The sequence below is a fragment of the Rattus norvegicus genome, chromosome 14, assembly GCF_021556685.1.
Source record: "Rattus norvegicus strain SHRSP/BbbUtx chromosome 14, alternate assembly SHRSP_T2T, whole genome shotgun sequence".
Classification (NCBI taxonomy): Eukaryota; Metazoa; Chordata; class Mammalia; order Rodentia; family Muridae; genus Rattus; species Rattus norvegicus.
In genome coordinates this window covers 12,785,583-12,813,578 of record NC_141547.1, presented here as the reverse complement: position 1 = coordinate 12,813,578, position 27,996 = coordinate 12,785,583, and the positions used below count along the sequence as shown (strand labels likewise).

At 44.1% G+C, this 27,996-nt stretch overlaps 1 protein-coding gene across 1 annotated transcript in view; it reads left to right on the top strand.

Annotated features, from left to right (window-relative positions):
* The window catches only part of Fras1 (Fraser extracellular matrix complex subunit 1), a 408,507-nt gene that overhangs the window by 347,453 nt on the left and 33,058 nt on the right, over window positions 1-27,996 (top strand). The window contains 12 exon segments of the mRNA NM_001415086.2: window positions 184-324; window positions 1,377-1,604; window positions 4,397-4,510; window positions 6,741-6,891; window positions 7,914-8,073; window positions 9,720-9,888; window positions 12,019-12,265; window positions 13,512-13,856; window positions 15,737-15,897; window positions 17,257-17,404; window positions 22,515-22,720; window positions 26,185-26,341. Of these exon segments, the coding sequence (NP_001402015.1) occupies window positions 184-324; window positions 1,377-1,604; window positions 4,397-4,510; window positions 6,741-6,891; window positions 7,914-8,073; window positions 9,720-9,888; window positions 12,019-12,265; window positions 13,512-13,856; window positions 15,737-15,897; window positions 17,257-17,404; window positions 22,515-22,720; window positions 26,185-26,341 (2,227 nt within the window).

Genomic DNA, 27,996 nt, shown 5'->3' with positions numbered 1-27,996 from the left:
GAGGGGAGTGGGCAAACACTGGAGATACGAGATCATCGTGATCTTCTGCTCTTAGCCACAGTGCAGGAGCAGCCCCTGACAGAGCCCAAGAAGATTCATGCCAGGGTTCCTTGGAAGCCAGGCATGCCAAGAGCAAGGATGGTACTAGAGACAGGTACCCCAATGACCTGTTACTGTTTCTAGGTGACACAGACCTTCTCCATCACGATTCACCCTGTGGATGATTCACTGCCCCTTGTGCAGAACCGAGGCATGCGTGTGCAAGAGGGTGTGAGGAAGACCATCACAGAGTTTGAGCTGAAGGCAGTGGATGTGGACACAGAGGTAAGGGGCTCCCCTGAGCTCCCAGGCTGTGAAGAAGCAGAGCTGCTGGCAGCCGCTGTTTCTGTGATGCACCCTGAGAGTTGTGCCCGTTGCTGAAGGTAGCACAACCCCCCCCCCAAAAGATGTAAACATGGATGACACATTGGCCCTCTGGGAAAAATCAAGTTGGAGAGCAAATCGCTTTCTCAATTCATACTGAATTCCTCAGTTCATTCACTCTCACCTCGGCTTGCATGAGACAGCCCTCTTTACGTTACCGGATTCTGTTATTATCCCCAGAGAATAAAATAGGTGGCACTTTACCCACAGTGTTTATGGCCTTTAAGCGGATGGGCATTTTCTGTCCCTCTGTGCCTCTCTTCCGTTTTCACCTCTCGCACCCAGACTGTGGTAAGTTGTCATCATGGTTTGAGCAAACTCCAAGATGAGGCTTTGTCCAGAAAAACGTGGCTCATTAGGGCCAAGCTCTCCTCTCAAGAGGTTGCCTGGGTCAAGCATTTAGCTCATGGACTTGACTGGGCAAGCATGCACAAAGCTCACTGCTGTACTTACCTATTGGGGTTATGTACCCCCTTCTTGTGTCCCCGCTCCCTTCACTTATCTGTGTGCTCTCATCATATGTCCATTGCCCTCTGAGTTGTAGCCTCTTCTCTAGATGCTAAAGGCTTGGCTCTGAAGGAAACAAAATATGGCGGGAGTTTACAACCTTAGACCCTTGATTGGAGAAAGAGACAGAGAAGAAAGGGAGGGAGGGAGGGAGGGAGGGAGGGAGGGAGGGAGGGAGGGAGGGAGGGAGAGAGGGAATAGGCCTTCCCAGTCTTCCCATTTCCCTTTAGTCCAGCTTGAACCATGAGGAGAGCAAATGTAATTGCTCAGTGTTCTAATGAAGGCTCTAAGACATAGGTACAACCTAATAAAGAAAGGTGTTTCCTCTCACTAGCTTTGTTGGTATCAATAAAAAAAATCCCAGTCCATAGTTGACGTTTCTGTAGACCAGCTCCTGGCCATCGCGCACTCTGCCAGCTTGCCTCTTGCTTGTCTCTTCCTGGCAGGCTGAGTCTATCACCTTCACCATTGTGCAGCCCCCACGCCATGGCACCATTGAGAGAACTGCCAGGGGCCAGCGCTACCAGCTCACCTCCTCCTTCACTATGGAAGACATCTACCAGAACCGTGTCAGCTATAGCCATGACGGCAGCAACTCCCTCAAAGACCGATTTACCTTCACCGTTTCTGATGGGACCAACCCCTTCTTTATCATTGAGGAAGGAGGAGAAGAGGTGAGGGCCGGTGGAGGAGGAGTCCTAGCAAAGCACCCCAGAGGCCTCCCGGGATTGTTGCATGCAGCATAGTACTGAGTTCTTCGTTAAAATTAAGCGCACTGTCCCTGGACAAGTAATTTCTCTTAAGTATTGGTTGTTCATCCATAAAATGGGCACAATAATTGCAGCTTCTGGTTGCTTTTCTAACACCAAAGGGGACAATCCTGATAGAGTGTTTGATGGCTGGTGAACCCCAGTAAGACAGGGTGACGATCAATGTTGCCCTATATTTTTGAGTTCTTATTCCATCTGATATTCCTATATCACATGACTCTATATTCTCTCTCTCTCTCTCTCTCTCTCTCTCTCTCTCCCTCTCTCTCTCTCTCTCTTTCCCTCTCTCCTTCCCTCCCTCCATCCCCCCCCCCTCTGTTGTAAGACTCCTCATTCCAGCCAGAGTCACTGAGAGTGTCTCGCTCTCAGGGGATTTTTACAAGTTTGAGACCTGGCTCTGCCACTTGGCTGAGTGTCTCAGCCAGTCATGTTCCTTTGAACGCTTCAGCTCCCCTATCTATAAAATGGAAGTGGTACCTCTTCTCCTAAGTTCACGGGGTCCTCTGCCCCATGGCGGATCCACGGAAACATCAGAAGACCTCTGCATTGATCTTCCTCATTTCCATTTTAGGATCAGCCTGTGCATTCTATTCGCTTTTGAGGTTGAGCAACCTCCCAGGTTTTCTCCCTCCAAAGTTGAGGGACAGGAGCTGGGGAGATGATTCGGTTTGGAAGTATTTGTTACGTGGCTATGAGAATCAGCTTTCAGTCTCCAGAACCGATGTGAAAAGCTTAGCATGGTGGGGTGCGCTTGTGATCCCAGCACTGGGGAGATAGACAGCCTGTTCTAACGAGCAATCCCCAGGTTAGCTATGGAGCAACAATACCTGAGGTTGACTTTGGGCTCTACAAGCATGTGTGTGCGCGTGCGTGTGTGTGCAAACTCCTTATCCACCGCCTTGGGCACCATTTGCTCAGTACTTTGTTCATTAACCAGACTCACCATTTGATAAACTCCCCCTGGACTAACTGAATCTCTGGGACACCCCGGACCCCACATACCTATGTCTGGCTGCACTGAAGCAGTATTGGAGACCAGTGTACTCATAGCCTGCTATTCCTCCGAGACAGAGGAAAGGTCTTTCTCGCTCCCGGCAAGTTTCTGTCCTGGTGGTAGATGATTACACTCCTGCAAAGGATATCATCCTGTGTCCTTTAGAGACATAGGAGGTCATCCTGAGCTGGTCATCACTTCTGTGGTAGCTTTTGAGATTCCTCTGCCTTGGATGCTTCTGCTCTAGCTTTTCTGTGGCATTACCCGCAGGCTATCACTTAGTCCTTTCTCACTGTAACTGCTTCTGATTAGCTTGACTTGCAAAGGAGAAACATAAATCAGGATATGTCAGCCATGGCTACCTTCTTAAAAACCTATGCCAGAGCAAGCCTTCTGAGGCACCATGTCATTTTAAGAAACGGAAACTGTGTAGAAGGTGGGTTGTGGGAGACTGAAAAGCTGGTAGCTCACTGCTCTGTGTTGCATCCATACACAGGTCTGTCTTTCTCTGTGGATGAATTAAAATGTAAATGCCCTTTCACCATTCATTCCCATAAATTCTTGATTTTTTTTTTTCTGTCTCTTACCCGCAGGGAGAGCACTGTCCTTAAAACAAACAGAACAAAAACAGGGAAAGAAAAGGAAAGAAAAAAACCCTCTGTCCTTAGAAGCTTCCCTCCCTGTCTGAGCTGACCCCACCTGGAGCCTTCAGCATTAACATTTTAATGGTGCTGTTGGCCAGCCTCTCATGAAAACTTTAACACCAGAGACTGAGAGGAAAAGGACCTGTGCATTGCTTCATCTTAGGCAAGGGAGGGTTTTGAAATTAATTTTTAAAATTTGTGTACAGGGTAATTGGTTTCCAGCACTTTCATGTGTATGTGTTTTCCCACTGTGTTCTTTTTCACACTTCCCTCTGGCCTACCTGGCTTCCTCTCTTGGAGGTCCCTTCCCCAAAGGCACCACCTTCTGCTTTCATGTGACTGACGTACATTCCAGCAACCCTTCTTGTTGACCCCTCCTAGACCTATTCCTCTCCTCTCACCGTCCTCTTTTTACTTCCATGGCACTTACATAATTTAAAGGATAGAACCTTACACGAGAGAAAACATGCAATACTTATTGTTCTAAATCTAACCATTGTGACATCCGCTAAAGAAGACATACTTATACCCAAGCACAATGGGACATATTGGTGGTGCCAGCTAACAGGGTATTGAGGCAGGAGGATTCCTTGAGCTCAGAAATCCAAGGCCAACCTTAATAATGTTGCATAATACCATATTAACACACACACACACACACATGCACACAGACACACACAGACACACAAACATGCATGCACTCATACATATACACACATGCACACACATATGCATTCACAAAGGCATATACTCACACATATACACAAACGCACACATGTGCATGCACACACACACACAAACACACACACACACACACACACACACACACACACACGTAAGAGCCAAGCAAAGAAACCCTGACTTTTGTTTGTGTCCGTGTTAGACTTACCCTGTCAGCCATCATTCTCCCTGAGGTCTAGTGCCAGTTGTGATAGGAGGTGAAAGCTAGCTGCTCTTTGTCTCTGACATATACACAGAGTTTGGGAAGTGAGATGTCTGGGTACAGCATCTGGGAAACTCCAGCATCAAGGATGAGTGTTCTTCTCTTTCCCCTGCAGATCATGACAGCAGCCCCGCAGCAGTTCCTTGTGGACATCCTCCCGGTGGATGACGGCACCCCTAGAATTGTCACCAACCTGGGGCTCCAGTGGCTGGAGTATATGGATGGCAAGGTATGTCATATCCCACCTGCCATATCCTTTGTTCAATGCTCAGGGTAGGCTAAATCCTCATCATGGAATAGCAGCTCACCCACCACTCTCGTGACCTGGCTTTCCTAAGGCAGATGAACCCAAAAACTTGGTTAGGATTCTCTACTTATTAAATTATTAGGATCAGTTAGCTCATTATATTAATATAACCCTTCGACCCTATGAAAAGATTCCCCAAATAGATCAGGTCAAATAAAGAGGAGTCATTTCTTATTTTTGGACCACATGCGATGTGGAAGTGTTATGTGCTTAAGGAAGTGGATGTGCTTAAGGCCGTAGTGCTGTATGCTCTTCACTGTGATGGTGCCACCCATCGCTGAGCGCCTGTTGTTGGGTGCACAGACAGATTTCTTCAGAAACGAGTGAGTATCCCACCTAAGAAGAAAGGCTAAAACAGAAGTCCAGGGTAAGACACTTCATTTTCATTCAACAAGAGACACAGAGATTGAATGTGTCATATCCCACTTATATTCTGTCGGCACAGCATTGGTCAGATGAGCACGGATGTCTCACAGGAAGTTGGGAAATTGTGTCTCAAGCTGGGCAAGCAGGTGCTTAGCTAAAACTGTTAACTTCTAAAGGGGGAGAATGGACTTTAAGGAACATTAAATGCTTACCCTGGATAAGGAAGGAACAGATATCTTGGAAGGTGGTCTTCCTCAGAGGACTTCTACTCCAGAGATTTTTTTTCCCCGTCTCCTAGTTCCCAATGGATCGTTTTAAGATACATCTCATCATTTTGGGGTGATAGCAAATCCTCACTAAACCCACATCAGCACCAACCCACGTACATTTCTGCCTCCTATTTTAGAATGGTTACCAGTGACATTCTCCCTGTGCTGTGACTTTTCATCCTCCTGGAGCTCATTAGATAGCTGTGGGCCTAGCTATTGAACTGTTGGGCTTCTCGAAATAAACACGAGGGAGTTGAATAGATGGCTCAGTCAATAAAGCATTTCCCACACAGGCTTGAAGATATAGGTTCAGGGCCCCAGCTCCTGTGTGCACACTGGTACGTGCTAATATAACCTCAATGCTGGAGGCACAGGGGCGAGCGGATCCCTGCAGCTCACTGCAAAGCCAACCCAGCATGCCTGGTTCAGGTTCAGCAAGAGATTCTGTGCCACAAAACAAGGTGGGAAGCAACCAACGAAGACACTAGATAGACATGGATCTCTGACCTCTGCATGCACATACATAACCATGCAACCAACAAAGACACTAGATAGACATGGATCTCTGACCTCTGCATGCATACACATACCCATGCAACCAACAAAGATACTAGATAGACATGGATCTCTGACCTCTGCATGCATACACATACCCATGCAACCAACAAAGACACTAGACATGGATCTCTGGCCTCCACATGCATACACTTACCCAAGCAGTCTCACATGCCCGCACTCACACACACATTCACCCCAGTGTAAATCCTTCTTACATACTGTTTGTTTTTTTTTCTCAATATTCGGAGTCATTATTTTCTCACCAACTTAGGTCTATTTCCCATCCCTCCTCTCTCCCAATAACGGTTACTAATGTTTCCAATGGCCAAAGGTAGTGGCACACCACTATATAAACTACCAAGCACTTTAGAGACGGATGCAGGAGGATTCCAGTTAGAGGCCAGCCTATATTACACATGAGACCCTGTCTCAGTAACTAAGTGCATAGTGAGGTCACCAAGGACTTCTACTTTATGAAATCCAAAGGCTAACACCCTGCCTTCCTCTGGTTAAACCCACTAACAGAGAATATAGCTCAACACTCTTTCTTTCCACGGGTTTCTCGCCTCACTTTTTGTTGACTGAGTGAGTACAGCATATCCTAATCAGCTTCAGGATTTTTAGCGACTCTCCTAAGGTATAAGTCTCAGCCATTTTGGTGTTTTATATCATCCCTCCTGAGTTCCAATCCTCTTTCAAAGCCGAACTGAAATCCCTGCTTATAGCCACAAACTCTTGCCCCACTGACCTTGTGCGGGAGCTTTTGATTCTTTGTGAAAACTTCCAGGTCAGAGGCCGGTATAGTTTCCCCTCTCAGGTCTCTCCCATCCTAACAGATTTTTCTGGGCAGTAAATGCTCTCTGTAAATCATCATGGAACTGAATTAAATCTGAGTCAGAGGGTCTTGCCCCAGCTTAATTCCCACCTCAGGAATTAACTTTAATGGGTTTCTATTCCAGGCAACCAACCTGATCACCAAGAAGGAACTGCTGACCGTGGACCCAGACACCGAGGACTCACAGCTTATCTATGAGGTCACGACAGGCCCCATGCATGGTTACGTGGAGAACAAGCTGCAGCCAGGCAGAGTTGCGGCCACCTTCACCCAGGGTGTGTTCTTAGGAACCTACAACGGGGAGACATGTTCAAATGCTGCTCTCCCATATTTTTGCCACGGTCACTTCCTGCTGCTTTTTTACAAATGGAACTTCTCGTGTCTAGCCACCCAACTTGCACGTTTTACTTTTTCTGAATTTCTTCCGGTCACATCCTCACCGTGCCTCCTGCCCTTGAGTTGTTTGTTTGTTTGTTTTATTTAATGTGCACTGGTGTTTTGTCTGCATGTATGTCTGTGTGAGGGTGTCGGATCCTGGAGTTGCAGACAGCTGTGAGCTGCCGAGTGGTTGCTAGGAATTGAGCCCTCGTCCTCTGGAAGAGCAGCCAGTGTCTGTCTCCGCTTGGCCATCTCCCCAGCTCTGCCTGGATTTCCTTTAAGACTAACAACAAAGCAGCTGCCAGAATGAAAGATTTGGGATCTTAGGAAATTTACCGTTTTATTCTCTAAAAATGATGACAGTTTTTAAAAACATCTCTAGCCAAGGCCCTGTGTATATAAGCTTTTCGATAGAAATATTTTCCTTTTCGAATAACACAAAGGAGGTAGTTTTGTGGTTTCATATACGCTTGTCGCCCTTCTCCTTTGGTGATGGGCGTAATTGGGTAGTAACACAAGACTGGTCCCTAAGACACACACTCTGCATTCCCTCCCCACCCCATTCTCAAAAACTTGTCTCTGTCAGCTTTCAAATTTGCCTTTCAATGCTCCACAGACACACTCACACTCTGGGGTGCTTTCTGTCCAGACCCTGAGAGTTTCCTTTTACAAGAGTATAAAGAGGAATTCTTTATATAAAGGTGGGTATTTAAAATAGACAAGTGCAAGATGTTTCTTTATAACTAATAAGAATAATTTGTTTTTAAGACTACTATACTTTGTATAATTTTGAAAATGAGTTCCTATAGCCCATTAGAAGACTAGACTCGCTTTGTTAGTCCGGGAAATATGAGAACGTCTTACACCTTCAGACCAGTTCACAGTGGATTCCGGAACTCTTTTTCTTTTTTTTTCACAGAGCATGTGAACTTGGGGTTGATTCGTTATGTGTTATATGAGGAGAAGATCCAGAAAATGATGGACAGTTTTCAGTTCCTGGTGAAGGACAGTAAGCCCAATGTGGTCAGCGACAACATCTTCTATATCCACTGGTCTCTCATCAGCTTTAAATATACCAGGTACCACTTTTATTGTATACTATGTATTGAAAAATAAATTCAGCAAGTAGAGGAACTTAGAGTGAAACACTTTAAAAGGCAGATCCCGTCAACCATTATTGTTGAAGATAATGGTAGTGATGGCGGTGGTGATAACATCGATTAAAATAATTGCATGAAATATTGATTGGGTGATATAGTCTATATACAAGGGGTTATGTTCTCAACTTAATTCATCTTATCTGCTTGCGGATTCTCTTCCTGTCCCTACAGTAACAAAGCAGTCGTGACAGGTAGAGGCAGAGTTCCTTGCCCTTAGTCATGTAGCTAGCAAGCCTTAGGACGAGAACTGGAGTCCAGTAATGTTAACCATTCTCCTTCAGTGCTTCTGTGGAATACTTTTGCCTCCATCTCCAGGTTGCAGAAGGTAGTCCAGTAGAACGCATGGGGAAAGTAGAAAACAGACCTTCAGGTTGTGTTTTCCCAGGGATGCTTTCATTTGTGGCAAGCTATACACCAGACATGTGGGCCCTTTAAGGTATTTTCCTCATCTACTAGAGACTTACAGAGAACCAGGAGTTGTCGTTTGGTAAAGGTATAGGCAGGCATGGTCCTGGTTTCTCTGAAGTAAAGTATAACTTGGGTTATTATTCTAGAATAAACACTTTTTAAATCAGCATTTTGGAGATTTGCTTTTCTAAAGCATCAAGTTCTTGACAGTTCTGGTGTGGGTAGGACAAATGACCTTGCTTCCAGGACCCCTAAATACAGACTCCCCATTCTTAGCCATACTCATAATAATTAGAATCACCCCACAAAATACATGTTTTGAGATTTGCTTTTTAATTGCCTCTTGATTATATCACCTCCAAATATTAAATAAATTGAGTAAGAGGGATCCCTTTATCTTGGCAAACTTCTAATACGTAATGGACTGAACGACACGGTGACTGGGAATGGTGTTCACCCTTTCAAAGGCATTTTGTCTAAAACACACAAAGCAACGAGACACACAACGGGATGAACAGCTGTCCTCATTGGCTGCATTCAAAGCCCGGTTCATGGCTGTCTTTCTGTGACTTTTCCAAACCTACTCATTGTACATTAAGATCATAAGAAGAAGCCGCCTCTTGACACAGCCAGAACAAATCCCACGGATAGGCTGAGGTCCCTGCCTGTACTCATACATCATCAAATTCTGTCTACAAATCTTTGTTTCCCAGCCTCAAGCTCAGAATCCACCCTGGATCAATTGTCCACATCTTACAGACCCGGCCCAGTGTGTTCCTAACCAAGCTAAGTCACTAACTACGTTCCCCACAGCCTCATGCTTAAGACCTCCCTGGCCTCTTCTGATGACTCTGCATCCTTTGGAGAGGTTGTTTGTCAACCTCTTTGTGTTTTGAGCTCTGAAGTTTGTAGCTCCTGTGTAATGTTTTGGGTGACTCTATTTTCCTCCACAGTGAAAAGGTGGCATTCTTTAACCCCAGTATCCTTGTTCATGGGGGCTGTGACATGGTGGTAAGCATGTTCCATGACGGTACTAAGTTGCTTGTCCTCTGAAACGCCTGACTCCTGTGACCAAACAGCAGAGATAAGCACTGAGCAAATGGTATCTTCATAGACCTAAGACAGATTTCCAGAGCCTGACTTTTGTGTGCCTCTAGCTATAATGTCAGCGAGAAGGCGGGCTCCGTCAGTGTCATGGTGCAGAGGACTGGAAACCTGAACCAGTATGCCATCGTCCTGTGTCGAACGGAACAAGGCACAGCCAGCTCCAGCTCCAGGGTCAGCTCTCATCCCGGACAGCAGGACTACGTGGAGTATGCTGGCCAGGTAGGTATGGAAGGACCACATTCCTCAGCCTCTGGTGATGCTCTCTCCTTACGCACGTCCCTGTCCATCAGCAGCGTCCTCAAGAAATCGCCCTATATTCCTCTCCCATAGTTCTTTATTCCGTAGTGTGGCTAACCTACACGGAAGTGCCTACCAGTGCGTAAATTGTCATCTGGCTCCTGGGTGTTTATATTTTGCTTTCTGACAAGACCTCAGCAACATATTGTGTTCTGTTCTTGGCGTTCTCACCCTTTCTCTCTTCTCTCTGCTTGGAGGTCGGGAAGAGAGTACATAAGCAAACCAGTTGGAAAGTTCTTGGGATAGAATAGGAGAGAGGGGACAAGAGAAGAACTTCAAATAGTAAAACTGACAGGAAGTGATTGGAGACAAGGCCAGAGGCAGACATGGATGGTCCCAGCCCTTGCCATGACAGTATGGTCAGGGAGAGCGAGTTTATTGAAGTTTAGGGCTGGGATTTTTGTCTTGGGCATGTTGAGTGTGAGGCATTTTATGCCTGAGCTACAGGGAAATTTCCAAGTCATCTCTTTTACCTGCAGGGTGGTAATGAGAAAGAAAAGGGGGAGTGGGAAGGAAGTGAGGAGAGCAGGATACACGTCAATGGTAGAGTGCACACTTAGCATGAATTAGAGGTAAAGCTGGATAATTAACACCTTTCTCCCATAGGATACAGGGCTTGCATTTAATGGGTATTTATTTCTTCTTTTTTCCGAGTCAATTTCATTTTAGAAGTTAACTCTGTAAAGCACAGCATTGCTGAACTTTCACAGAGTTCAGCAATCAGCTAGATTAAATAAAAGCCTTCTATGTCCAATAGGGATATAGAAAAGACCAGAGAAAATAAAAGAGTCTTCAGAAATGGGATGTCACATTTTCCAAGAAAAGACAAAGGGCCGTCAGCATGTTCCAGATCTTAAGCAGAAATCTAATGAGCGCTTTGCTTTCTTGGGGGCATTTTCAAATACGGAAGATTAGGAAAAGCTCAATTTGATCAGTTGATTAGGTATGTGCTAATAATGGTGCCTGATTTAAATTCTGTGTTTTTTCAGATCTGGGTCCCTTAGATGTATATATATATATATATATATATATATATATATATATATATATATTTTTTTTTTTTTTAATACCTCAGTTTATACAAACAATAGGACAGGTCCACTTCTCGTTCCTCCAGTTTAGACAAGTACCTATCTCTCCTTTCTGCTTGAGCAGTTTATCCTCATTTTATTCATCCCCCTCCTCTGTCTCTGCCTCTGCCTCTGTCTCTTCTCTTTTTCATTCACTCATTCATTCATTTTTCAGACAAGGATATAACCAGGACAATTCTCATTGTACTTAGTTGTGTGCACACAAAATACCTTCTCTGGATTGTACCTGCTAAATGCATTCATATTATAGTTCCAGTCCATTTTATGGCAAAAGGTTTAGCCAACTATAAAGTTAAATTAGCCTAGTGTGTTAAGTAACATTTTATGAACTCAACCTCAATTATTCAGTGCAACAAGATTCTCCTGTTAATTTTTAATTATATACATTATATAGGCTTGGCAGTGATGATATGTCTCTGCTGTGCACTGCTTTAAAATATCTTAGCACTCTCATCATAGATTCATTTAGTCTTCCTAGTAATAGTATAGAAGAACTATCATTATGAATTGATTAAGTACCTGATGCTCATCAACTTTCATAAATTTACCTACTTGGGAGATAATCATCACCTGAAATACAGATCTTCAGACTCAAAATTGGAGATTTTTCTGGTTAAATTTGCCCCCAATTAGAAAGAGCCCCGAGAAACTAAATGATAATTGCTAATAAAAAGAACACAAATAATTCTTACCCACATTACAGGTCACTAGGTGTAAGATAGCTCTTTGCCCTTCACAGTCTTATGCAATAAATTAGCCTCAAAAAAAAAATAAATAAATAAATAAATTAGCCTCAGCTGCCCACGAAGAACAGGGAGAGAGGTCCGAGTGTTGCAGGCAGGACACTCAGGATGGAGGAACTCAGCTCAGGTTGGGAAACTCTTTTCAATACTCCTGAGGGACTGACCAGGGGATGCTGAGGTGACACACAGTTTAACTCCTTTTGCTTCTTTTGTGACAGGTGCAGTTTGACGAACGAGAGGACACAAAGTCCTGCACCATTGTCATCAACGATGATGACGTATTTGAGAATATTGAAAGTTTCACCGTGGAGCTCAGCATGCCAGCCTATGCCCTGCTGGGAGAGTTCACCCAGGCGAAGGTCATTATCAATGACACTGAGGATGAGCCCACATTAGAGTTCGATAAGAAGACCTACCGGGTCAACGAGAGCGCTGGATTTCTGTTTGCACCCATCAAGAGACAAGGTCTGTTGTTGCCCTGGGTGACAAGGATCTGTGGTAATGACTGACATCCGTTGAGTCTCTTCTGTGTGCTGAGTGCTTAAGCTTCACATTAACTCCTTTGTATACTTTTGACTCTATTAACACACTGAATCCCAGAACAACTATAACGTTGAGTCACCACCCAAATGGGGCCTTCTCGGGGTCTCTCTTTCTCAGCGCATGTAGTTAGAGCACCATTTATTCTCGAAGGTAAGTGTGGACTAGTTAGATTCAGCCTTACAAATTATTCATTAACTTGGTCTTTTTAATCAATCACCCATTCCATAAATTATTTACCAACTATGATGGAGGAGAGAAGTTGTATTTGTACAAATCTCAGGTTTTGGAAGGAAGAGCATATACTTAGAGATTTCCCTACCTGGATGTTAAGTATAATGTTCAGATGAAAAATATTCTCCCTTTGGGAAATAAAGGGTAATATTTGAAGGCTGGACATTTAAAATAAAGGTTTATGGGTTTATGACTGTGCAATACGTGCATCTCTAAGTGCACAGGGATGAAATCCGTTCAAGACCATTTGGATGTGAATGAAAGTGTTGGTTTTCTGTATCGAATCTCCTGACAGGGTATTAGTGAAATAAATACTTTGGATAGCACAAAACCTTAGTAAATACCACTTAGATGACAGGCAAGCCCCACTGATGGCCCCTGGCCACCACACAAGGCCTACAGCAAGTTGTTGCCAAAGACTATGGCAGCGCTAATGAAGACAGTTGACTGTATTCTTATATCGATTTACATTATTCTATATCATTTTTGTAGCGTTTCATCTTTCCTTTCTTAAACAAGTTCGTGTCTCTCGGGGAATTAAAGTGCAGAAGTTTCTTCAGGAAGGCAGTGAACTGAGCTCATCATACTAACGTCAGGACACAATTGCTTCGCTACTTAGAGTACTGAATATGCCTCTTATCTTCCACCCGCTGTGGCCCTAGATGGTGGGCAATGAGTCTTGTGAATTAACAGAGCACAAAATCTACAGAATAGGAAATCCATTTTAAATCATTTGGGAGAAGTATCTGGGGTATACTAAATCCTCAAGCGGTTTATACCCCAGGCTTAATAGAAACTGCATTTCAGGAAGGTCGCCTGTCAGAGTCCGAGCAGAAACAGTGATGGAAACAGTCAGAGGGAAAAGCTCATTAAGTCACTAGAAATCGTAACATCCGAGGAACGCTCATTCACTGGCTTTGCCTTTCCTGCACTGCAGGAGACCCAAGCAGCGCGGTGTCTGCCATTTGCTACACGGTTCCAAAGTCAGCCATGGGAAGCAGCCTCTATGCTCTGGAGTCAGGATCCGACTTCAAGTCCAGAGGGAGGTCTGTTGAGAGTCGTGTGCTACTGGGACCCGGTGTCACCACGTCCACATGTGATGTGATGGTTATCGATGACAGCGAGTATGAGGAGGAAGAGGAGTTTGAGATAGCCCTGGCTGATGCTTCTAACAATGCCCGCATTGGAAGGCTGGCAGTGGCCAAGGTCCTCATTAGTGGTCCCAACGATGCCTCAACTGTCTCCCTGGGCAACACAGCTTTCACCATCAGTGAGGATGCAGGTAATGGAGAAGAGCCTCTCGGGGTTTCTATGAACCATCTCCTGATCCTTCATCCCAGGTCCCTTTTCTGTTTGACCTTAAGACACGGAGAATGTCATTCCTTAGTGGCCATATTGTCGGTCTTGAGCAGTTATGTTGCCGGGCATCAAGATCAACAATGCGAGGTAGTGAAAATGGAGAATCCTGTCTGCTGTACTTGCTCCAATTGTTAATGGTAGAGGAACGACTGACTCGGAGCCAGCTTCAGGGTCTGACTTCGTGACCTGGAGGATGTTTTGGTGCTAAGCGTTTTGGTTTGCGCTGTCATGTGATTCACTGAGGATGCAGATAGTTACTGAGTACACTGTTAGCTGCTGAAACAAACATGCAAGTTTCAGTGTCAGCACAACGGAGCGTTTTCATTTATATGTTAGCCCCGTGGCGTCCATGGTGAGTCTCTTCTCTGTGTTGTTTTAGAGCCTAGGCCCCTTCTTGTGGCTCTGAAGGGTCTCGAAGTTGATCATGTGCCTCCGGCAGAGGGAGATAGTAACTGTACTGAAGATCAAAGTCTGCTACCTCTTTGAAGGGGTTCTGCAGTGTATTGGGAGCTAACACTTTTTAAAGATTAGGTGTGTGTGTGTGTGTGTGTGTGTGTGTGTGCGTGCGTGTGTGTGTGTGTGTGTGTGTGTGTGTGTTAGGTATGCAGGTCCCTCAGAGGCCAGAGACGACATAAGATCCTCTGTGTGAGCAGTAAGCCCTCTTAACCACTGAGCCATCTTTCCAGTTCCCAGAACTCATTTGTCTTAACACATACTGAATGCCAAGCACGAAGCCATGTATGCTCTGTGCATTCTTACTGATCTTTGGTGGATTACATAGAAAAACAGACTGAAGCCCAGAGAAGTTAAACAAATGATCGGAGTTTATTCACCTAGAGGCTAGAGACGTGACCCGATCTTTGAGAACACTCCTGCTTTTAAAGAGGGACCAGGTTTACTTCCCAGAATCCACAGGGCAGCTCGAGTTCCAGGGGATCCAGCACCCTCTTCTGGCCTTTATGGGCCAGCCACGCATGTGGTGCACATCCATACATGTGGACCAAACATCCCTACAGTTAAAATGAAAACAAGTGAGTAAGTCTCTAAAAAACCTTCATGCAAACACAACAAAACAGGAGAGATTGCCCAGCAAGCACAATCACAGAGCCTGGTTTGGAACCTTGTTTTTCTATCCTTTCGTCTTACCTTTACCAAGGACCCTGATATGACTACATGTTGCCTCATATATCATTAGGAGAATATGGTGTTCAGTGGGGTTCTCAAGCCAACTTTTCTCTGTGACTGGGAAAAGAATTAAATACCTTTAGGATACTACAAGTATGGTGTCACTGTAGCCCAAAGGATGAAGTTTGTTCCTAGGATACTAAGCCGTATGCTTTAAGTAATGATGTGTGCACGGCTGGATAAAATAAGAAAATCAACCCAGTTAAAAACATTCCATTAAGAACACGCAGCCCCGGGCCCTGTGGGTCCCTGAGCTCGTTACTGACTTTTCCAGCTGAGGCTCTCATCTCAGGGTTTTTCCTCCTTAAATAGGTTTGAGATGTTTCTTGGTAGCGGGCCTCCCCTCAGCTGCATATGACACCTGCTTTCCTCCAGGACTATTTTTCCAGAGCCACCCTGGTTAAGACCCTCCTATGAGTCTCCTCTGGACCTTAGAGTCAGTCAAAGGGAGCAGTGTCACCTCTCAACCCGGTTCAGAGCAGGGGTGGAGGAGCATCAATAAGGTTGGATTAGACAAACTGTGTAGAAGACCTGCCACTGTTGGTCTGGGGCTCTGAGGCGCCCTCTGGTGTTTTGGCTCAAGTTGGAACATGAAATGTGTCTATTACTGTAATCCAGGCACAGTGAAGGTCCCAGTCATCCGCCATGGCACTGACCTTTCTACCTTCACATCTGTCTGGTGTGCCACACGGCCCTCAGACCCAGCGTCTGCCACTCCAGGAGTCGACTATGTCCCCAGCTCAAGGAAGGTGGAATTTGGGCCAGGTGTCACCGAGCAGGTGAGTCCCCAGCAGCCGAAGTGCCTCAAAGTCATAAGTCCCATGGTTGCTAGTATGGTTTCTGTTTCTTTTTTTTTTCTTTTAAATTGAAAACAGATTCTTCTCTCATATCCTGGCCTCAGTTTCCCCTCCCTCCACTCCTCCAAGATCCTCTCAGCACCCCTCTCCCCCAGATTCAATCTCCACTCCATCTTTCATCAAAAAAAAAAGGTGGCCTGCGAGAGACAAGAACTAAAAATGACAAAACAAGATACAAGAAGACAAGACAAAAGGCCTCACAGCCAGGCCCAACATGGCAACCCAACAGCAGGCAAAGAGTTAGAGACTCCCCTGATCCTACAGTTAGGAGTCCACAAAACCAAGCTAACAGCCACAGCACACATGCAGAGGACCTGATGCAGACCCACCCAGGCCCTGTGCTTGCTGCTGCAGTCTCTGTGAGCCCGCATGGGCCCTGCTTGGTTGGTTCAGTGGTCTGTGTTTTCCTGTTGTCTTTATCCCCTCTGACTCCTACAGTCTTTCTGCCCCCTCTTCTGTGAGATTCTCAAGAGGAGGGACCCTGTGGAGAGATCTGATTTAGACTCTCTTTAAATGATGTCGCTAGGGTAGTTTCTGCCTGTTTTCTGAGTCTCTTCAAAACATTGAAAGCTCTTCACAACCTTTCAGTCCTTACCTTAGAAAGACATCTGAGACTGATGGCCTGAGTTTGATTTTCAGGACCCACGTGGGAAGGAAACATACTGTCTACATACTGTCCTCTCTCTCTCTCTGTCTCACACACACACACACACACACACACACACACAGCAGACACACACTCACACACACACACCACACACACATACATACATACACACACATACACACACTCACACACACACAGCACACACACACAGACACATACAAACACATACATACACATCCTCACACACACACACACATACACACATACACAGCACACACACACATAGCCACACATAAACACATACACACACATTCTCACACACACACACTCACACAGCACACACACAGACACATACATACACACACACTCACACACAGCACACACATACACACACAGCACACATAGCACACACACACAGACACACACACTCATATACAGAGAGAGAGAGAGAGACGAATAAGCACACACACAAACATCTGCAAAGCTCTCCAAGTGATGTCTTTTTACCATCACAAATCCAACAGTGCAAGTTTAGAATAGAAACTGTAAAAACATGCTAATGAGATGATCGTGTTATGAATTTAAAGACAAAATCATCACTTTATGGCCACAAAGAAAGATGCCAATGCTGGGCACTGAGCCTTCTCTGAAATTTGTTTCCGTCTCTCCCCCAGTACTGCACTTTGACTATCTTGGACGACACACAATACCCAGTAATCGAAGGACTGGAGACATTTGTGGTTTTCCTCAGCTCAGCACAAGGAGCCGAACTGACCAAACCCTCCCAGGCTGTCATTGCAATTAATGACACATTCCAGGATGGTAAGAGACTGGGAATGCTTTAATTTCCATGCATCTTACATTATATCCAATTTATATTTTCATTCATGGAATATGTATGCATGCATATGCATATACGAAGGCATGCACGTGCACTTGCATAGACATAGAGGAGACAGCCACTCATGTTGCCCATATCTGCAAAGTGCAGAGAGATGTGTAAACATTAGCCCTCTACTTGAGAAGTTCAATGTCTGGTATAGCAAGTCTTCAGGTATGATAGGACGTTAGCCATGGATAATAAAGGAAAGCCTGTTACAAACAGAGAGGTAAGTACATACACATGTAAAATTGTCAAAGACACATAGTTGGGGAACCAGAATGCTGACCTCTGCTTTGAACAAGACAGCAGGTGAGTAGAGGCGTGCATGGGAAGTTACGAATGAGTCAGGCAGGCCCTTTGGAGCCTTGTGTCTGGCCAAAGGGCTTTGCAAGGGAAGCAGTGTATGGTAATGAGGAAAGGACTGGTGAGAGTTATCTTTAGGGAACTAATGTTGGCAGGAGTGAGAACGGTGTGCACAAGTGAGTGGAAGCCATGTGTGACCAAATACAGTCTGCCCTGGAGACAGAACCTAAGTAAGGGAGGGCGGCGAGCAGGAAAGCTGCTGCTCAGGAAGGAGGGGAGGAAATCAGAATTTCCAGAACATCTGGATGTATATGCGGGTCCAGAGGTGGAGATCAAGTCGTAGTTCCTACTTGAGCCAAGAGGAGTATCAGCAGCAGCCCCAGTGGCTCCCAGTAGAGTCAGGGTTGAAACATCCCCTAAAAGAGGAGGAAAAGGGCCACAGGATAATTTTAAATGTTTTTAGTCATCTTTAAAGAATCGTATATGGTAGTAAGAACTGAAAATAGCAAAAAGACACACTATGGAAATTTAATCTTCCTTCTACCCCCGCCTCCCAATCATCTGGGCCCTCTCACTCGAAACAATCATTCTACCAACTTCTTCATTCACTATTTTTTTATATTAAAGGTCTTCTTTTATTGGATATTTTCTTTTACTTACATTTCAAATGTTATCCCCTATCTCGATTTCCCCTCTGGAGTCCCCCAACCTTTCCCCCTTACCCTGCCTCTATGAGTGTGCTCCCCCAGCCACTCTCCCATCTCCCCGCCCTGGCTTTCCCCTACATGGGGACATCGAGCCTTCACAGGGCCAAGGGCTTCTCCTCTCACTGATGCCCAATAAGGCCATCCTGTGCTACTTATGCAGCTGGAGCCATGGGTCCCTCCATGTGTACTCTTTGATTGGTGGTTTAGGCTCTGAGAGCTCTGGGGGGATCAGGGTGATATTTTCTAGTTCCATCCATTTGCCAATGAATTTCATGAAATCATTGTTTTTAATAGCTGAGTAGTAAGTACTCCATGGTCTAAATGTACCATGTTTTCTGTATCCATTCCTCTGTTGAAGGGCATCTGGGTTCTTTCCAGCTTCTGGCTATTTTATTTTTCATGAGGAATATGTGCATGTGTTCATATGTGTGTATATGAACACACACACACACACACACACACACACACACACACACACACATGAGTATAACTTACATGTTACCATAATAAAGGTGCTGAGAAACTCCCATTTACTCATGCCCTTCATAGGCAGCGTCTTCCATAACTGAAGCCCTAGCCACGGTGTATCTGCTTTCTGTCTCTGAAGTTTTACTTTCCCCAGAATGTCATTTAGATGAATTCTGTCATCGGACACACAGTGGATTTTATTGCGTGTTCATTTATTCTTGGCATGTCTACAATTTATCATATGAACTGGCCAGACTCTGGCAACACACACGATCACTACACTCTGAAGAACACGGAGAGGTCTTTCAATTTTCCCAAATATTTTATCAGTAGGTGTTGGAGTTGCAGTCTTAAGAATTTGATATACAAAACAATACGTCTCTGATCTATTAGGAAGGCTACCACATTTGTTTTATGACAAGAATTTATCTCCAGGAAAGGAATCCCCAAACTTACTTTAGTAGTTGGTTGTAGTCAGCAATATTTTCTGATGTTAGCCATCTCTCTTTCTTATGATCGATAATTTTTGCTGAGGCCATTCATTGTAAACACTTAAGGATCTTACACGTATTATAGCTGACCTTCACAGTAGCCATTCAAGTTGTACTCTGAGATTTGATTAACTTGTGTGAGGTCCTGTGAAGAGATAATGAGCCAGAGTCAAAACTCAGTCTAACTCATCGGTCCTATCATCTGGTTCTATGTCCCACCCCACTGCCTTCTCCCATGCAGTGTTGGCTGCCACCAACTCATCCCACACCCACAGGTAGCAATATCTGTTGTCACTTAAGAACCTAATGAAATCAGCTCTTACCTTTCAGATGTAAATTGCTCACTTTTCTGATGTAATCAATCTCAGGTACTTATATCATTTTCCTCTGTGCTGAATTCAGGACCCTAAATAACCCAAGGAACTCATTTAAGAAGGTTTTCTTGTTTTTATCTCCCTCTTCCGAAATAAGATTCTAAGGTGCACATGAGTATTCTCGGTAGACAAGAAAGATCTTGTAACCATTGACATCCCTGGACTCTGTGTATACAGCTGAGTAGTACTCATTCACTGATTCCAAAGAATGAGAGGTGGATTTCTGCTAAGTCTCCAACTTAGCCATTGCCTGAAAAGAGGATGCCACATCCCAGGCATTGACATTTCGTTAATTCTGTCATTGACCGAGAAGATGAACAGAATACTAGCATCTGTGGAACACTTTAAGCAACCACATGAATATTGTGCTCAGTGCTGTATCAGCTATGGAGTAACAGAGAACAGAGTCCTGCACTTTATTTCTGGATGCAAGACTTCTGCAAATAAATGTTGGCCATGTACAACAAATGTGCTAAGAGAGGCTCTCAACAATGAATGTGTGATACCCATTGTGAGCCCACCTGCCTTTGGGAAATCACCTCTTTCGTATCTGTACATCCTATTGGTACAGAGAGAGAGCCCCTGTGCTCCTGAAAAAGCCATTCTCCTGGCCGGTGCTGTATCTTCCCAGGACGGCGCTGCCCTGCAAAGCCATTGACACAATGAAATCAATATTCATGAATCCTGAGCACAAAGCATGACCTACACCACCAGCACAGCGCACAGCCTGCTCCGTGTTCACCTTGCTGTCTTGTATTGTCTCTGGCCAACCTCCTGCTGACCGGGGCTTTCTGAAAGACAGGGCATTTTTTTTCTATGCAGGCAGTGAGAAGTGTCCATCCCTCCAACCCCCAAGAGAGTGAGAGTGAATATCTTGTCAAAGATGAGGGAAGAAAAGTCTTCACAGCTCTAAAGAATCTGGGGTTGGTTAATGCATGGGAAAACATTGCCAGTTCAGCCCTTAACTTTCTGATCTGACTTGAGGCAAGCCAGACGAGCCACAAAACCCATCTGAAGCTTTGGGCTCATGCCAGGAGAGGCACAGCTTCCTTATTTGTTTCGTTCTCCCTTGGCAACATATGACCAATGGTATTCCAGTACAACTTACTGAATGACAGGCCCCTACGTTGTTATGATGCAGTCACTAATTTTCACTTTGGAGTGATACTGTTTGGGAAGGTGTCTTCTGTCTCTTTATGGGGTCATCACTAATAACTAGTAGGCTCAGTTCTGACAAGAGGATTGATTTGTTCTCGAGGCATCCAACCCTTCTAAGACAGAGTCAGTTGAAGGCAAACAGGACTTTCTAGGTATGGACTTGCAGAGGGGTGAACTTCTCCTGGAACCCCTCTCTTTTAAGTTTGGCAGGGCACATGCAGAAGGCAGCCGAGAAGAGAGTGATGACAGCATTAAGGTCGCTTTCCTACATCTCTGAGCATGAGATGCACCTCAGGAGTCTTTGGCATCTGACACCTCCTCGCATTGCTCGTGGAGAAATTAATAACCAGCCATCAGCCAAATGCTGGACTTGGGGAAATGTTTCAGTGTAGAGCATCACAGCGGGCACTGAGCCAGCAGAGAGCAAAAGGATTGCCTGGATGGAGGAGCATGAGGCTATGGGGCACATGCAACCCAAACTACATTCCACCTACCAAATTGGAGCAATTCCTGTGAGCCTTGTGCCACACTGAATATCACGTCTGTGCTCTGAAAGCCAGCCCTCTCAGCTGTCCTGTGAGATACTCATGTTTAAATGCCCAACATTCAGAAAGCCTCAGTGATTCACCCTCTTGTCATGCAAGCAGTGGGGAAAGTCAAGTCTGTTCCCTCTGATTCCTTTGTTTCCCATCACCATTCATAGGATTCATTCCTAAAGTCAAATTAGGTCATCACATTTTAAACAAACTCCATAGCACTGGCCACAGTTCGCTCACAGTCATTGAAATTCACCCTATCCATATATCTTGTTTGGTCCAAATAGTTTTGGCCTATATGGAATTTCTTTGTAGTATTCTATTTACTGTTCTCATTTTTAATTTAGGAGAGAAGTCTAGATGTCTGACTTAATCTTTTTCTTTTCTTTTTATATTTTTTTGGGAGGGGGGGACAGGGTTTCTTTGTGCAGCTCCAGTGATCCTGTAACTTGCTCTGTACACCAGGCTGGCCTCGAACTCATAGATCCACCTGCCTCTGTCTTCCTAATGCTGGGATCAAAGGTGTGTACCACCACCACCACCGGGCTCTCAAGCTTAATTTTTATATAACATCTGGCAGCAACAACCACAAAAAGTTTGGAGTCCTTTAAATAGATTAAGCCTTCTTGTCGTTGTTTGTTTTTCTTTGCTAACATCTCCACTCTGCCCTGGTGTCTCCCTGACCTCAGGACCTATGTGACGGGCCATACTTTGTCATCAACCGTGTGTTGTTTTTCCTTATTGTATCCATAGGCGGCAAGTGGCTATGTGTTGTATCCAAATCATTATCATATTCTTTGTGTGTGTTCCCTGTTTGTATTGGAGGTGGTAGCTGCATTCTGAAGTTGAGCAAAGATCGTAGCAACAGTGACTGTGTCCCAGGGATAACAGCCATGCTTGAGAGTCCCTTAGCACTTTGGTATCCCCTGTGGCCTTCTACGGAGCGCCACTGTGGTTGCTGCCTCTTCTCTCTCCCACTGACAAGGCCTTCATCTCCTCATTTCTTGCCCAGTTCCCAGCATGCAGTTTTCCAAGGATTTGCTTCTAGTGAAGGAAAAGGAGGGTGTCCTGCACATTCCCATCATCCGGAGCGGGGACCTGAGCTACGAGTCCTCAGTGAGGTGTTACACTCAAAGCCACTCCGCTCAGGTCATGGAGGACTTCGAAGAGAGAAGAAACGCAGACTCTTCACGGATTACGTTTCTGAAAGGGGAGAAGGTACGTGAGCTCAAGGTGGCTCAAAGATGAAATCCCCTCCTTGTAACCTTGATTTGTCCATGAAGTAAATTAGACATGGCCTGGTTCTTGGAGCTCTTCACGAGCTGATAAAATGACTGATAACGGAATCCGAATTTTGGCTATCTTCTTTGTCGTTGCTTGCAACCAAACATATACATCGTTGATTGAGCTGGGAAGCTTAGCCCAGCAGAATCAAATGTAGAACCCTTAATCTAGAACCATAATAGAGAAACCTCCCCCAGTGTTACAGAAACAGTGAAAGAGGGGTCTCTCTTATCAGAGTCTTTGTCCCAGAGTACTAAATATCCCAGTATGGGACCACAGAGGCAGGCACAACGCAACTCCAGGCATTGTTTTAGCAATGCACATGGGTAGTCACTCATCCTGTAAAATTTAGTTAAAGCCACTCACCTGAGAAGCTCAGTGTTTCTCAGCTGGGGCTGCCTCAGCATCTTGTAACCTCAGAGGTGTGCTTCCTGTAATCTCACTCTACCTCAGAGGTGTGACTGAAAGAGAATTCCCTGAGGAAATACATTGAATTTTCACCTCAATGATGCTGGCCTCTTCTTAACCGCAGCTGATTCCTTGGCCCTAGCTGACAGGAAGCAATTGTCCCCAGCGAGGCAAAGGCTTTATTTTAGTGGTTCTCCATTCAAATCATCACATAGATGGCCCTGATAGATAGTCTTTGCTCCCCTCTGAAACTTCTCAAGTGAGACTGCATGAACCTGCAATGAGTGCTCTCTGCACTGTCTTCTACATCCTCGAGATAACAGCTCCTTCAGCTCTCAGCACCCAATGCTTTGCTAGCCCCAGGTTTCAACGCCTTTCTGCAAATCTTCTCAAAACACACTGTTGGCAACACTCCACGACTCTGGTACCATTTGCAGCCTAAGGATTTTCTGTTGCTGTGATAAATCGCGACCCAAACTAACCTTAACCATCTTGTTTTCTGTTTCTACTCAACTACGTTTTTTATTTGTGTTATAATAAACATCAAATTTCCAATTTTGAATTTTACCAACTCAGAAATTACTATGATCCTATATCCTGGCTGGAGAGATGGCTCAGCAGTTAAGAGCGTTTGGCTGTTCTTTCAGAGGTCGTGGGTCAGTTCCCAGCACCCACATGGCAGCTCACAACCATTTGTAATCATCCAATTTCAGTGGGTCTGACTCTCTCACAATGACATACATGCAGGCCAAACAGCAATTCACATAAAAAAATTTAAAAAATGAATATAAATTACTTTTTAGAGAAAGAAATTACTATGCTAACAAAGAAGTAAAAGTAAAGATGTGTTCTAATATAATTTATATTAATACTACAGTTTAGTGGCTGTAACTACATAGGGATAGTTGTTAAGTCTCAATTTTGAACTATATCTAGGAGCATGTTTTCTCATATACCTTTGCATTTATGTGAGTGTACAAAAACAAAATACTTAACAATTCCTATATCTTCTATTTATGTTTTTTAAATAATTTCTATACCCCAGAAACATAAATGAAATTCACAAGTGGTTTTAGATTTCCTTTGTATATATGACTTCAGTTTTACATTTTTATATTTATATGCCCCTGTTTTTATTTTTTTTAATTGGCCATAATGTTCTTAACTGAATAGAAATATTCCATTTTGACCAAACCAAATCTGTCCAAATCTTGTCTTATGGTTAATCCTTTGACACTTAGCATCATCAGAAACTCTCACCTGACTTGTCCTCTGCTCTTCTTCATAACAAAAAGTAAATAAATAAAGCCCTAGACATTCATGACTCACAAAGGCCAGTCCGAGTTTTTGGAACTCTGTTAGTGGAAAGTCAGTACCTGAATTTAAAAACACCTACAAATACAATCTTTAACTTTGAGTCTGAATGTCTGCATTTGGTTTCAGCTCAAAGAAGAGGAAAAAAATGCACTGCCTACTCAAGAAATAGCTTTTCATTTAATAAAAGAAATCAAATAGACCATATGTTACCCACACGGTAATCTATCATAATTCTTCAGCACATTCTGGAACTTTCATTTTCCTTGGCTTATTAAGCATATGTCTTTAGAGTTGGCATTTACAAAAAAAAAAGTCTTTTTAAAAAGATTGAAAAGTCACTGCTAAATTCCTATATTCTATAATGAATTCATATTGTAGGAAAGATGCTGAGGGAAAAAAAAAAGGCCATTCTTTAGGATTTTGAAAGGATGTTAAGCCACATACAAATGTTCATGTGAAAGACTTGCCATTTAATATGATTTGTAAAGTATGGATTGGAACGGCTCCCTAACCACACAAGAGCCTGTGTACGATAGTTGGGTAGTAAATTTAAGATGGCCATATGACAAATATCCCATTTCCTATCACATAACTGTGCCACTGAGGCTGATCAGCTGATCACACACACACACACACACACACATACACACACACACACACACACACACACACACACACACACACACCCCTCAGTGGAAAATATTCTATTTGAGAAACACTTGGTTTCCTCCCACCACCTAGAGCTTGGGTGATGTTTCCAGGTTTCATTCTTCTATAGTGTTCAGATGAGATACTATTTGGTATCCAATTTGAAAGTTCTTCAGCATTTTAAATTTTATATTTTAAATTTAATATTTTTAACCTAAGATGGTGCCTTTCCTGAAGCCCTTACAAAATCGTTCAGTTTTCACAAAGGAAAAGTAATTTATTGAACTCTGCAGGAAGACAAGTCATATGCTAACATCTACACATTAGTCACTTGGCTTTTGTTAACATGTACAAGTTAGGGCTGGAGAGATGGCTCAGCGGTTAAGAGCACTGACTGCTCTCCCAGAGGTCCTGAGTTCAATTCCCAGCAACCACGTGGTGGCTCACAACCATCTGTAATGGGATCTGATACCCTCTTCTGGTGTGTCTGAAGACAGCAACAGTGTACAAAATAAAAATAAATAAATCTTTTTTTAAATGTACAAATTATCCCAGATACCATGTGGGAAAGCTCACCATGGGTTTTGGGTATGTTTTAGTTTACTGCTGATTGTATTGCCTTGGTTTTTTACAACTTATCACCAAAACTTTCAAATGGTTTGAAGAATCCATGAGATGTTCAGCCTATGTGGCTGAATGTCTCATCTGTTATTAAGTATATACCATGTCCGGAGTTCTGAGCTTGCCTGAGCTCCCTCATAGCACCCTGACGAGTCACTCAGAACATTCCCTTTCAAATGGTTTGGAATGTCTTTATAATGCAAGCCTTGTCATTGAGGTACGTCCTAGTCAGGTACAAAGTGCTAGAATTAAGCATTCTATTTTATAAATGAAACTGTTGAGATTTTTTTTTTAATTCATGCCAATGCTTTGATGAACGAAGAGGGGAAAATGGCATCTAGGAAAACTGCCTATCATTGGTCCTCCTGCTACAAGGCTAAACATGTCTTGTGTGTTGGTCACAGGCAAAGAACTGCACAGTCTACATCCATGATGACTCCATGTTTGAGCCTGAGGAGCAGTTCCGGGTCTACCTTGGCCACCCTCTTGGAAACCACTGGAGTGGAGCAAGAATCGGGAAGAATAGCATGGCCACTGTCACCATATCCAATGATGAAGACGGTAACAGAAGACACAATCTTTTGGTTTCGCTTAGGTCGATGGGACATAAACTTACCAACAATATCAGTGTCTTGGAAGGGCAAGTGCTGGAGAAGTACCTATTTAGGGCAACCTCTGAGTATTCATCTAGAGTGTTTGTAGCAAATGTTCATCTTCTGTGGGGTTCCAGAAAGTTCACAAGAATCCTTAATCTCATTATCCCCACATTGTCGAAGATAAAGAACAAAGATGATTAAAAGGTAGAACAGGAATCTCAAAACAGAGAATAAAAGGCCACAGGTCAGGAGGGGGGCTGGAAATACAATCAGAAACATTTGAGTCCCAAGAACTAACCTGCAACACTGCCTCGAAAAGTCTGATTTCTGATTGACTTCTCACATCAACAGAAACAAACAGCCTTCCAAGCTGTTGAGGGGCAGTGAGGACACCCCTTTCTAGGAAGGGGTAAAATGTGTTGTTTACTTCAAACAGCACCTGTTTTAAATCAAAGCATCATTATTTTACTAAAATAGATTATTCTGACAGTTGAATCTATAATAATACAAACCCTGCTCTTCACATAATGTTTATAGTCCTTCGTCCACATGGCATATTGGCTTATTCTACTTCACCCTGGCAAGAACCCTGATCACTGTCTTCTATGGGAAGAAAGAGCATCCACGAAGCCCTTAATTTGCATTTTAGCTACACAGCTTATTAGTAGTGACATTGTGTAGGAACCTTGCTTTGTTGGATTCTAGAATCTGCACTCTTAACCGCTGTGAGAGTGCTAAGACTCCTACAGTTCCTGGTGAAAAGTCAGGAACCAACTTGGACATCAATAAGAAAAGCTGGCCTTCAGTCCAGAGTTGGTAAAGCATTTGACCTTCAAGTGTGAGACCTGAGTTCAATCCTTGGCACTCACATAAAAAGACAGATGTACTTATAATTCCAGTGCTGAGACGTGGAAGCAGGAAGGTCCCTAGGGCTTGTTAGCCAGCCATCCTAGTCTAGTTGGTAAGCCCCAGTGAGAGACCTTGCCTGAGAAAAAAGATAGATGACTCTTGGAGAACAACACCTGAGGCTGACCTCTTGCCCCTACATGTATACAAGCATGAACACACACACACACATACACACACACACACACGAGAGAGAGAGAGAGAGAGAGAGAGAGAGAGAGAGAGAGAGAGGGGGGGGGGGGAGGGAGAAAGAGAGAGAGAGAGAGAGAGAGAGAGAGAGAGAGAGAGAGAGAGAGTTTCATAGTTGAATTAGCCCTTCCTTCAAACTTAGGTTCAACCCAAAGGCTAACCTTTCTCGTGCATAAAGAAATCCCAAATGATCCGACTCCACAAGATTGAGGGTGGCAGAAGGCTCAGTGGTTCAGAGCAGTGTCTACTCTTGCATAGAACTGGAGTTCAGTTCCTAGCATCTGCTTTGAAGGGTTCAGAATTGCTCATAATTCCAGCCCCAAGGGATCCAGTGCTTGTTTGTAGCCTCCAAGGGCATCTGCACACACGTGCACATATCCAAATATAGAGGAAAGGAAAGCATTGGACAGGTAAATCCATCCTGCTCGGCAGCCTTCCAGTGTCTCAAAGAGCATCTTACCTAAGACCGCACAGGCAAGACGAAACTTCCCGAGAAAGGATAGAGATGAAAAAAAAATCTAAAAT